Source organism: Podarcis cretensis (assembly GCF_951804945.1).
Source record: "Podarcis cretensis genome assembly, chromosome: 2".
NCBI lineage: Eukaryota > Metazoa > Chordata > Lepidosauria > Squamata > Lacertidae > Podarcis > Podarcis cretensis.
The window spans coordinates 79,472,228-79,485,315 of record NC_137171.1 but is presented as its reverse complement, the minus strand read 5'-3'; the positions used below and the strand labels follow the sequence as shown (position 1 = coordinate 79,485,315).

At 38.3% G+C, this 13,088-nt stretch overlaps 1 protein-coding gene across 15 annotated transcripts in view; it reads left to right on the top strand.

Moving 5' to 3' along the window:
* Nucleotides 1–13,088, top strand: part of RAF1 (Raf-1 proto-oncogene, serine/threonine kinase) — a 72,498-nt gene that overhangs the window by 38,755 nt on the left and 20,655 nt on the right. For 8 of the 15 annotated variants that reach the window (XM_079965030.1, XM_079965033.1, XM_079965023.1 and 5 more), the window contains 6 exons: nucleotides 2,133–2,259; nucleotides 7,067–7,296; nucleotides 9,103–9,215; nucleotides 10,159–10,261; nucleotides 11,661–11,818; nucleotides 11,969–12,067. In XM_079965030.1, the coding sequence (XP_079821156.1) occupies nucleotides 7,090–7,296; nucleotides 9,103–9,215; nucleotides 10,159–10,261; nucleotides 11,661–11,818; nucleotides 11,969–12,067 (680 nt within the window). In that variant the 5' untranslated portion in view covers nucleotides 2,133–2,259; nucleotides 7,067–7,089. The remainder of the gene's footprint in view (nucleotides 1–2,132; nucleotides 2,260–7,066; nucleotides 7,297–9,102; nucleotides 9,216–10,158; nucleotides 10,262–11,660; nucleotides 11,819–11,968; nucleotides 12,068–13,088) is intronic. The other 7 variants (XM_079965036.1, XM_079965026.1, XM_079965024.1 and 4 more) reach the window with 1 other exon arrangement.

The window sequence follows — 13,088 nt, the reverse complement described above, 5'->3', positions numbered from 1 at the left end:
CGGACTTCCAGAATGAATTAAGTTCGTAACCCATGGTACCTCTGTATACAAATTGTTGTTGTTGTTGTTGTAGTAGTAGTAGTAATAATAATATCATCATAGGATTTCATTAGACTGCCTGCTACATTTAAATCTGTTCATTTTAGTGATTTTGTTTGTTAGCTACCTTTACCTCTCAAGAAAAGGTGGGATGGTTTTATTAGGGGGGGGTGTGAGTGTGTAGGATAAAATGTATACTTCTTCCCACTAGTCATTATTTATACTTCTGTTTATAGTTTGTTTGCAAGCCGCAATGTTTTTCATCTTTCAAAAATTCACACACATATGTGTGTGTGTGTGTGTGTGTGTGTGTGTGTGTACACACACACACACACACACACACACACACACTGAGACTAAGATTGCTATAAGAGTTCTGTACAGCTTTTAGGGAAATATATTTGTTGTATTTTAGAATGTAGACCCCACTGTAGAATTGCTAGCTGTTACCTCAGTGACATACACACATAAGTTTCCCCACAAATCTTTTAAATTAGCTTGTAGGTGTTGCAGTTAGAGTTAAACCAGTGAAGATCTGCCTGTTTCCCCAAACTACATGCAAATACAGTATGACAGAACTCCTTTTCTTTTTCAAAGAATGATCAGGAGCAGAAAAGTGGCAGTAGTGTTTAACTGTCTTTAGTAGTGTTTAACTTTGTCTGTTATCTGAAGAAGTGTGCATGCACACGAAAGCTCATACCAAGAACTAACTTAGTTGGTCTTTAAGGTGCTACTGGAAGGAATTTTTTATTTTGTTTTGACTATGGCAGACCAACACGGCTACCTATCTGTAACTGTAACTTTGTCTTTGTTCCACTTCTGTACTTCCTGATATTTTTCCTGCTTTGGTTTCCCCCCATATGTGTATTGGAGGTTTTTCTGTTCTAAAAGAGCCATCGGATTACAGTTAGGTGTATTGTGTGTGGTGTATATTTTATGTGTAAAGTGCATAATTTTGAGGCTTAACAAAATGTTAGTTCATTATTTGGCTCTGTTTACAAGTATGTTTAGGTTTAAAATTTTGGGTTTAGCGCAGTGATCCTTGTTCCTGCCGTCCAGGCCATGGGGCACTCCTCAACCATTTGTCTTAATTTGGAGTGTTTAATTGGCATATTATGGAGTTGAGCAAGTGCTGTGAGTTTTCTTCTGGCACATGAGAAAAAAGGAGGGCTGAAAATATTTCATATTTGAATGTGTGGTTATCGCATATTTATATACCTGAGGAAGACAGGATGCTTTGTTTTCTCCCTTGCCTAATCAAAGGTGTCTTTTTGTTAATGCATGTCAGGTTCTCTTGGGTCATTTTTGCCTCTTTCTTTTAAACATTTTTAAAGCTTCGAACGGAAAACATAAAATACACATGACAAAAATAATTTTTCAAATTTTTTTTTAGTTTAAATTGGCCAAGTTTGAATTTCTGCCTATAAAAATATTACAGAATTTAGTTTATTTTATATTTAGCTACTGAGCGAATTTATTTGTGTTGTAGTAATTAATGATCTGGATAATTCTTCCTCAATAAAATGTTTCTTACTCTGCTCAGTAGCTGCCCTCATGGAACAATTCTTATACTTATAGCTAAATTTTTATCCCAGTCCTGCCCATGGTTGCTTGGAAGTGCTAGTAATATCAGTAGCAGTTTAAAGGGAATATCTCCTATATATTGCATTATGGCATATCATCATACAAAAATGACAACCAGAAATAATGTAGCAAAGGAAAAGGTGGCAAGGAACTTCTGGTGTACACAAAGAACTGTAAAAGAGAAATAGTTTCTTTGCATAATGCAACCAAACTAGTAGTCTGCAGGAAGTTTTAAACGACAATGTGCCAGGATTGAACATTTTAAGACATGCTTTTGTCTTAGGAAAATTGCAGATTTGATGCTTGTAGCCTTGATGCTTGTAGATGGCTATAGTGTTATAGATTGCAATGATCAAAGACCTGCCTCCATACTGGCTACAATGACTTTTTTTTCAGAACTTGCATGACTTCTTATGGGGACTGTTGCCTGGCTCCGTTCATTGTGCTCAGTTAACTCATGTGTATTTGCAAGACTCAACATTGACCTTATCTAACTTTTTTAAATGCAGAGTTGAAAAGAACTACCAGTCTCCCAAGTGCATACTGACAGGAGCCTGCTTGAGGTGAAAACTCATAAGTGAAAGGAGTAGACTCTGGATTCTTAATACATTGGAGTCCTGCTCTACAACTAGTTTGGTAGGTTGGCTTCTCAGGGTAAATGGGTAGGGTTGATGGAGAACCAAGTGTCATACCTTCAGTGTGAGTTTGTTCTCAAGCACCCTCCTCACACAGTAGCTGCTGCAGCTGCTGCTTCTCCCTTGGCATGGATTAATCTTACTTTTCTTTCCTTGGTACAGTTTCTGACATGGAGGGTTGAGAATTGGCATGGGGGAAGGAATTATAGATGCCAATTATCTAGCAATAACTCGCTGTGCTAATCTACTTCCTTCCTCTGTTTGCAGTACTGTGGGGAAAAGAGTCAAGATTACATGAGTGAGAAAGTAGCTGCCCCTCTTCTTTTGACCTTCTCTTCTTGCTGTCTGCTTTATTTATTTTGGATATATTTCGGCTGCATTTCAGGACAGAGTCCACTGAAGGTGGCTTACGGAACATAAAACACAAGAAAATTACAATTCCAATATGACACAGTAGGAAACTGGTTACACAGTGTAAAATCAAAACCCATAAATAAAAAAAACCCAATAGTTTAAAAGCCAGCACCAACTAAATAAAATAATCTTGGTTGAAGGCCATTTGAGAGGCCTTCAAAACCTGTTTGAAGTCTAGAACTGATGGTGCCAACTCATATCCCTTGTGTGGGAGTTTCATAGATCATGGACCACTGCTTGAAAATACAGTGTCTCTGGTGCATGTTAGTCTTGAGTAGAACTTAGGTGGGCAAATGAAGAAAAGAACCTCTGTCAGTGGATTGTGGTCTGTAATAGATTGAATTTGGCCCAGCAGTCAATGCTTTCCTGTCACTATGTCTGAGACTTTTGATTGATTGATTATACTTGATTATATTTCTCTGCCACTTTTCATTCAAATTAATTCCAAAGTGGCTTACAATCAATAAATAACAGTGAAATAATATAACATCATAAATATAGCAGAAATCATACAGAATAAATAACAAGCTAGTAAAACAATTACAAATCATCAAAACAATTAGCATCTATGAAACACTTGTTAACAAAGCTACTAAAAAATAAGCTAAACATCACAGTTACAACAAAAATAATATTTTAGGATTCACAAAGTACTACAGCTAACTCTTTGTCTTGTCATTACTTTAAGTTATTCCAACTGTTTGCTTGATTATTCTGTTGTATTAAAAAATAGCATATCAGACTCCATTTTAAACTGGTGTTATGGATGAGTAATCGCTAAATTAATCTAGAGTGTGTTGTGTTTCAAGTAGGGAGGTGAAATCCCTGTTCAGCTGTGTTTTGTTACATTTGTGTCGTATGCTCCCGTTTAGGGACTCAGAATACCGTTTTAACCTCCCAACAGCCCACTGAGGATGGTTAGACTATGAGTTATTTCTCCAAAAGCCACACAGTGGATTCAATTCAGAGATCATGTAAGAAAAATGAGGCATTTTTTGGCTGATTTGTCTTGCATGGATCCCCCACCCCCAATTTGTTCTGGCTGGTTGGGGAACCCTCTGGATTAGTGCGGGAGGGTTGTACGTGGGAAGGGTATTGGTGAAAATTGCCACCTCCTCTTTCTGTCCGCAGGAACGTCTGCTGCATCAAAGGCCCTTTCATGAAGGAAGGGCAACTCTGAATCCCAGACCAGTGGTTTTATATCAGTCAGGATTTGAACTGGATATTCTTACATCTGAGTGAGCCAGCACAGCCATGAAGCTAAATGGTTGGCCTTCAGCAAGTTCCCCCCTCTGCCTGCTAGGCTTTTGAGATTGAATTGAAATATTCCCATATATGAAGGGAGCCCTGGAATTATGTTTGGAATATTAATGGTACAATATGATTTAGTGGTTAGAGTTTCAAGACCAGGGCTAGAGAGATTTGGGTTTAAATCCCCTTTCATTGGATGATGGCCTTGAGATGGTCATTGAATCTAAGCCTACCTTTCTTCAGAGAGTTGTTGAGTACTATAGAATTAGGGGAGAGCCATGTATGTCACTGTGAGTGCCTTAAAAGGATGGAATGTGAATCTACCAAACAAGCAAGGTAGCAAGAGACAAATAGAGTTGATACCTTCACATGTTGTAGTAATAAGTTGACATTTGAACATTGATAATATTCTACCTCTGTTGCTGACCCTGATAAGGAAAGTGGTCAGAGCCGGCAGTTCAAAGCACTACTGTTTGTTGTTCACTTTTTTGACCTGTAGAAATGTTGACGCTGGCAAGGGCAACAAACACAGCTAGTTGGTTTTCTATTTCAGTAAACACAATTTGCAGATATGTGCAGGATCTAGATTAGAAGTGGGAAACCTGTGGCCCTCTAGATGATGTTGGACTCAACTTCCATCAGCCCCAGCCTGCATGCCCAGTGGTGAGGAATGATGGGAAATGTAGTTCAGCAGCATCTGGAGGGCCACAAATTCCTGAACCCTGATCTAAATTTACAAGTTCCTTGATCTGCAAATACTTATGAGAATTGCATTGCAAGGAACATTAGTGGCACCATGGCAATGGGAAATTTTGCATAGCTGCTTTCCTCTTGAATCTTTTCTAATTAAGTGCCTGTTTAGTAGCTTTAAAATCTGATTGGACAAGAAAACTGTCTCCATAGACTGCTTCAGCCAACTGGTTTCTTGGTGCCTGAAAGATGTTTGAGCCCAGGCATGTCCTCCCCTCCAGTTTGCCCTCTTCTTGTGTGCCTGGATTCAGTTCTGGTTTGTAGGGAGTTTTTGAACTGCACTTAGCTGGCTCTGATGTCACAGGAACTTGGTCGCTCTATGGAAGTAAACAATACAAGGAAGCATCTACCAAATGAAAGAGACACCACTTCTCAAGAAGCTGATTAAGATTTATCCTAGCCTGAACCAACTAATAACTGTTTATTAGCACCTTGAGGTGTCTCTTTTTTTTTTTTTGTATGTTGCTTATGCAGGTAGTTAATGGCTTATTGTATCTCATGCAATCCTTGGAATCCTTGAAATGTGCAATATGAGTTCTAAATACTAACTTTACCAACAACTCTGAACTACACTTAAGATTTCCTACAGATCACTACCTCTTTTCCTTCCAACTGTATCCCTTTGCCTGCATTCTTCTGCTGCATTTTCTCTGCTCATGATAGGGATCCCTCGTGGTTTTATTTATGTAATTCTGGACAGGTATGTGGATTTTGGAATGGAAAATTTCCTCCAAACTTTCCCATATAAGTCAGTTGGAATCTGATACAAAATGTTTGACAAGTCCCAGGTCAACCATGTAATTCATTGTGTGACCATGGGAAATAATTGTGCCTCAATTTTAACCTATAGGTTGCGGTAATACAATTAAATGATTTATTTCTCACACTTTAAATAGTGGGAAGGAAATCTAAATGTTACGACTGCTAGCTTAAATATTTTTAATCAGTTGATTAATCAACTTTAGCTTTAACCAATTAAACATCAGGATCCATTTTTGATTGGTGCAGTTGAGGGATAAAGGCTCTTTTTCCTTTTAGCCTGGTTTGATTCTACTATGTTACTGTAATAGGGACTGAAGCAGAAAATATACAATAATTTTCTGACAGTAAATGGGAACTTCTGTTAAGTTGTAAATCGTATTAGACCAGTATCGGAAAAAGGATAAGTATCCTGAAATTTTTATATGCAGGCTTACTTAAATACAGTAATTAGTCAACTGCCAGCTCAATCCTATGCATGTTTGCACAGAAGTAATTTCCATTATGTTCAATGGGCTTATTAAACTTGTAAGTGTGTAGGTCCACAGTCTAAAAAATATTTGATGGCCTACTAAATTTGCAATCAAATTGTACATAGACACTCTACATATGAACCCCTTTCATATGCTACTGATATGAAGGTGTGCTCACACACTAAAGTGAAAGCACATTGTTGGCTGCCACCCCTCTTCTGAAGTTGGTTGGCTTCCCCTGTTGTCTATTCATTAGGTATGTACATCTACATATGTAGGCTTTCCACCTCCAGACATCCACACCTAATGTGAGGATAACAGGGCTGAGTGAAGCCATGTGACCTCTGGGGTGGGCCAGTAGTGTGGCCCTGCTACACCTTGATTGCATGACCACCCCTTTATGCAAGTAGCACATGAATAGAGCTATACAGTGGACCCTCGGGTTACTTACCTCTCTGGATACGTAATCTTTGGGTTGTAAAAGTGGCAAACCCGGAGGTATTTTTCTGGGTTTTGCCGCTTGTGTGTGCACAGAAGCGGAGCCTCTGGTTACGGATTTTTCAGGGTGCACATGGACCCCTGAAACGAATTAAAACCGTATCCAGAGGGTCCACTGTAATTTACAAATATGTAAATTCGCTAACAATGTAGTCGTGAATCAATGTCTCTTAGTACTGCTAAATGCAGACTTCTGGGAGAAAAGTAGTTTACATTAATTAAAATAAAACATATTAAATTGATATTTAACTGTCATATACATATCTGTATATCAACATACAGTTTGATTCTATGGAGGGTTAGAGAAAGTTACATTGTCTCAGGATTGTTATCCCTTTAGCTGTTCAGTGAGTGAAGGCTTCTAATGTGCAGAGTCTAAGAATCTGTGCTGTGTCACACATGCATTGCACAGTTTTCCTTACTGATGGACACAGCATGTGGTTGCAGAAATTTAGGTGTATATCTGTGCATATGAACACTCACAAAAGAAAAATAAGCATAGGTGTTGACAAGGTTTTCTTGCCCTTGATTGTGCAAATTATAATTCATTGGCCTATACCTGAGTACCACAAATGTTTCATTTATAGTTGAACAATCTAACTGTTTTGGGTTTTGCACTTAAGGAGACTTGTTTTCAGAATGTGTTTGTGCTTCTTTTAAAAGGTTTTACTGCTTCAGCTGCTTCAATGGACCACATTCATGGGGCTTGGAAGGCTCTAACTGATGGAATTGGATTAAAGGATTCTGTCTTCAATGGATCCAACTGTATTTCACCTACTATTGTCCAGCAGTACAGCTATCAGCGTAGAGCTTCTGATGATGGGAAACTTTCAGATTCTTCCAAGACAAGCAATACCATTCGTGTTTTCTTGCCTAACAAGCAACGCACAGTGGTGAGTCTGTTTCTTGTTTTGTGCAAGATGAAAGATTGGCTGTTTTCCCCCCACTAGTGCATAAACATTCCAGTGCCCCAGTGGGCTAATAATGTTTAAATGTAGATGCTTCAGGATGGATACAGTGATGTTTTGTTCAACATGTTGATCCAATATACACATGCATAATTTTGGGAAGAGCAATGAGATTTGTATCACTTCAATGAATATGCGATCCTGTCTCTTATGAATAGGTCCTCTGCTGATGGATTATTTTGGATACTAAAGCAGTGTTAGCCAGAAAAAGCATCTTGGTTTTCTTTTTGCTTCTGACTTTAAAGTGATTTATAAGTATATCCTAAAGGCTTGCAAAGTTGTATTAAAATCGTAAAATCAATATGCAGATTGTTAAATGTCAGCAACACAAGTTACATCAGCTCAGGTTAATTGCAGCAGGCCTAGATTGGATTCTGTCAGACGTTTCGATAAGCCTATCATATGACTTTCTGTCCTTGCTTAAAGGTACTGCTTTCACCGACCTTGTAAACAAGCCCACAAACATTATTAGTCTGCAAAATATTTTCTGGCCTACTAGCAGAGGATGGATGGAGAGCTCTGACTCCACTCCCAAGCAGCCTCCTGCATTTCTATGCTGAGTGCATAGGAGGGGAACTCCCCTTTTGGCAGTCTGCTTGATTTCTTTGCTAGATATAGAGTGGGAGAATTCAGCCTTTGTCATTCTGCTCACTTTCCTCCTGAACGTTGCATATGTCTACCAGGTGAGTGTTTACAGTGCAGATACAGTGCTGCTGATTTCTTTATCAAGATTAAACTAGAAGGAGCAGATTCACTCCCACTCCCCACCCCAACATTCCTCCTTGTTGCCCTACCATGGTTCACACTTATTCAGTGTTGCAACCAATGAAGATGGGAACACTTGTTGGCAGTAAGTAACCATGGTTAGTGCCTGTGCAGCTGTGACACTAAAAAACCTGACTTAATTGTTTTAGGCAATGCCATTCATGTCTAAAGTGCAATCCTATTTACATCTGCTCTGAATGAAGTCCTGTGGATGTCAGTGGGGTTTACTTCCAGGTGTTAGGTTTTAAGACAGCAGCCTTAGGCAAACAAGGAAAATGTGGGTTGAATCTTCAATGAAGAAGTGTTGGAGACTTGATTCCCTTCGTTCAGTTTTTTTTATAATAAATGTTTATTAGTTTTCAATTACATTCCAATAATAGCCTCATTATAACAATGCCAATTTATAATACAATTATTATTACCAATAATTCAAATACTAAATTACCTTATTTAATTAAGGTGGGCCCCCATGTTCTAGATTTTTTGACTTTCTAATTTTATTTATTTCTGTGTTCTAAAATCTTATTAGTTTCAGTTATATTCCGGTCATAATAGTCACCCCTTACACAACAACTGCAATATTAATAACTTCTATTCGTGTTGACACATTAAATAATTTCTAAAACTTCATGTGAGGAACTAAAACTATATCATTGTTCTTTCCTGTGTGTGGCAATTATTCAGTCCGTGATGTTTCTTCCTGTCCTTGTAAGATGTTATGTCTTTCTCTCCCCCTGATTGTTGCTGTTATCCATCATGCCATGGGCGGAGCTGATATCCCTTCGCTTCAGTTTTTGATCACAGAATTAGCAGCATTATAAGTGTAAAAATCCATAATGGCAATTTTCAGTTATGATAGTATTGTGTAATTGTAGTCATCCAGTGTTTGATAACCACACTGTAATTCGTACTCCATGACTGAAGAATGAAAATGTTTCAGAATAAAAACTACTACTTTTTTAACAGGTGAATGTGCGTAATGGAATGACCCTTCATGATTGTCTCATGAAAGCACTCAAAGTTAGAGGCCTGCAGCCGGAATGCTGTGCTGTTTTTAGATTACTTAATGAACACAAAGGGTAAGAATTGAAATATTACGTTTTATGAAACCATTCAAGCAGTTCCTTCCCATAGTGTTCCCTGTATTTTGTTTGCTTCACATTTGTAATGTTCAGTGATTCAAACAGTACAAAATCATAAAGGGCATACCAACCAAAGTTGGTGTTGCATAGATTCAAATGGAGAGAATTCAATATAAGCTTAACTGTTCTACTGAAGTCAGCGGGAATGCAAAGAATTTATTGTCCTAAGTGAAATCAATTATTGTTTTGCTTATTCTAAGTGAAATCAATTGTTTTGCTTATTCTGAACTTTGAACGAAATAAAGCTAGAATTTTCTTCAGTTCATAGAATTTTCTTCAGTTCATTTTTATATGATACTTGTAGAGTGCTATCTTTTTAGGTTTAGCTAAAATGTTGGAAAGTTTTATCTGCTCGAATATAAATTTCAGTTTGGATAATCTCATTTTATCCTGTGAACCGGATATGGACAAAGGGCGGTATAAGACTTAATGCGCTTTTTATAGGGCCAGGGTCTACTGTTTTTAAGTACCAAATGATTCTTTAACAAGTTGAGGGAGTGAATGTAACTTAATTGACTTCACACTACTGATGGCTGGTATAGAACGCTGTGTTAAGCCACAGTCCTGGATCTATTATTTGTGAGATTTTATTTTTGCACATGAATCTGTTAATTTCAGACAACTTTAGGGCTCAAATCCATTATATAACTTCCATATCATTAAGGCTGCCATTAAAATTTTGGTATCTACATCTTTCTTTTTTTTTGAATGTTGCCACTTATTAAACTAGTGTATGTTCACACACATTTCAGGTAGCTCCGAACTTTTAAGCGATTTGGTTTCAAGACTATTGGTTAAAAGTTAAAAACTGGTAGCTTTTTTATTCTTATACACTTTGAAAATTGAATTCATTCAGCGTATTCTCTCCCCACCTTTTCAGCAAAAAAGCACGGCTGGATTGGGGTACAGATGCTGCATCTTTGATTGGAGAGGAATTGCAAGTGGATTTCCTGGATCATGTTCCACTTACAACACACAACTTTGTATGTTGATCTCTTTTGTATGTACAAAATATTTGGAAATACCTCATGGGAGTACAGCTGACAAGACTTTATAAGAAATTATACAACAGTAGTCCTCAAAAGGTTTCATAATACTTTGACCTCAAAACAGCACACAAAGCAAGTGTTGCAATATATCTAAGTGTTCTTACCTTTCCAATCTTGGCAGAAAATCAACGATGTTTTTAAAAGCAGTCCAGACCCTTAGGGCATTGACTTCCCCAACCTAGTCCCCTCCAAATGTTTTTTTGACAAAATCCCATTAGCCAGCATGGCCGTTGGAGATGATGGAAATGGTAGTCCAAAACATACAGAGGGCATTGGGTTGGCAAAGGCTGCCTCCTTTAGCTTTTTGTTCTTTTGTTGCCCCTGTGGCAGTAGACACTGAGGTATTCTTCTGAGATCAGGAATCCAAATGCTTGGAGGTCAAGACTAAAAGCATCTCCTTTCTTGGCCTGGTTCACACATCATGGTAAACCTAACTGTGACTGTACTGTGAATGAGCAAACACGCTAGCGCATGCTGTTCAAAGCATGCCTGCCCTGCTCCTCCCTTCCCCAAGTCAGAAGGAAACAAAGCACAGCACTTTTTTAGTGCTGTGTGTTTTGCCTCTCTCTAAACAAACCGCAAGAGGGATAAATAAAGCATAAGTGCTGGTTCATATGTAACACTAAACTAGTGCCGGGGGCTGTTTCCTGCAGGGTGGGTGAGTAAAATTGAGCAGTATACACCAGCATATTTGCTTGTTTACAGCAAGATATAGTTTGGTTTGCCCATGACATATGAACTGGTCCACCATGTAATATAATGAGAGGCGAAGAGAGCAAGAGTAACACTGTGAGCGAATGTACTTGCCTATTCTGTCTAAATTGGGAGGGAGAACTAAGGGGTTAAGGAACAGTTTTCATGGAGAAGGTGAGTTTTGATTAGGAGATTGAGTTCGCTTTCTGCTCCTATGGACATGAACTATAAATGTAGTTCTCTGATCAAATAACATTGTGGCTACAAAAGCTGCTCGTTTAAACTTACCCAAATAAGTTTCTTTCTAGTCTAATCTAATGTATATGGTTGCAAGGGAAAATAAAGCAATTTCTGAAAATGTGAATAATCTGAATTCTCTCCCCCTCCCCCCGCAAAAAAGTTTCTGCTGAAATCACCTGTGTTTTGAAAACTAAAATATATTAATACTGGCTGTTTGTGAGACAGTATATTTTGAGCAAAGCATGTTTAAAGCTATAGCTTTATTCATAAAAGTTAATTCCAGTGGTAAAATGTGAAATATTTAATGATAATGTGGTAACAAGCAATTTGGAACAAATATGTAAGAAGCTTCATAAATTGGCTACCTCATACAAACTTAGATACGAAATTTATTTTCCAGGCACGGAAGACCTTTCTAAAGCTTGCATACTGTGACATCTGCCAGAAGTTTTTACTAAATGGATTCCGGTGTCAAACCTGCGGTTATAAATTCCATGAACACTGCAGCACAAAAGTTCCTACCATGTGTGTGGACTGGAGCAACATCCGGCAACTCTTGTAAGAGTTATTTTTAACCTTAAAAAAAATAAAATGCAGCCATTTTAAAATTAGAATAAATGCCCTGGTTCAAACATAAAGGCCTATTGAATTTAGTAAAAATCTGCTTATTTTTTTCTTTTTTGCTAAGCTGCATGCTTTTGATTTCAGATTGTTTCCACACCCAAATGTTGGTGATACTGGTGTCCCTGCGCTACCTCCCTTAACGACTCGGCGAATGCGGGAGTCCGTGTCCAGGATACCTGTTAAGTGAGTTGAACTTTGGCTTTTGTTGTGTTTTGCTATACAGTCGTACCTTGGATCCCGAACACCCTGGAACTTGGACATTTTGTCTCCCGAACGCTGCAAAGTGAATGTTCCAGTTTGCGAAAGTTCTTTTGGAACCCGAACGTCTGACAGGGCTTCCGCAGCTTCTGATTGGCTGCAGGAGCTTCCTGCAGCCAATCAGAAGCTGTGATTTGGTTTTCGGACGTTTTGGAAGTCGAACAGACTTCCGGAACGGATTCCGTTCAACGTCCAAGGTACAACTGTAATTCATAATGGTAGTGCTGTAATAATACTAATACTAATAATTAATAATATATATTTTTTTATTTATATCCCTCCCTCCCCAACCGAAGCAGGGCTCGGAGCAGCTAACAACAGTAAAATAATACAGCATTCTAAAATCAATTCATTATAAAATTGGGTAATAGCCTGGGTAGCAATGTATAAAAGCAGCTTGGTGTGAATATCTTGGACAAAATTCTCCTTATTGCATGCTAAGCACCAAGGGTTAGTGTTTTAGAAGTTATAATGCTATTAGTTTATTAATATTTTAGTTAATTTTCTTTGAAATAGGGCCTATCCACATACATTTATGGTTTGGCTGTCCTGTGTGTCGTGTACTTGGACCCCTCCCTCACTTCCTGTTCTCTGCATGGCATAGTTGGCTGTAGCAAGCAGATTAGCAAACTGTGTTTCATGTGGTCATTTTCTAAAGTAGAACTGGAAGACCATTTCAAGCAATGGTCTTAAATCTGGGTTTGGAGAGCCAGGGCAAACCAAACCAAAGTTTTCTTGAACCCAGGATTCAGACAGGGAGCTGGATAGTGTGAAGGCAGGACAGGGTGCGGTAACCTCAGTGCTTGGACTTAACAACCAGACCTGTTAGTATTTTGTCAAAACCATAGTTGGGAAACATTCATCCAATAGGTTTATTCAATGATAGGTAATTCTTTCCTATAATCATCCTCACATCTGAAGGCAAGCTAAGTGCCTGCTTATGGGA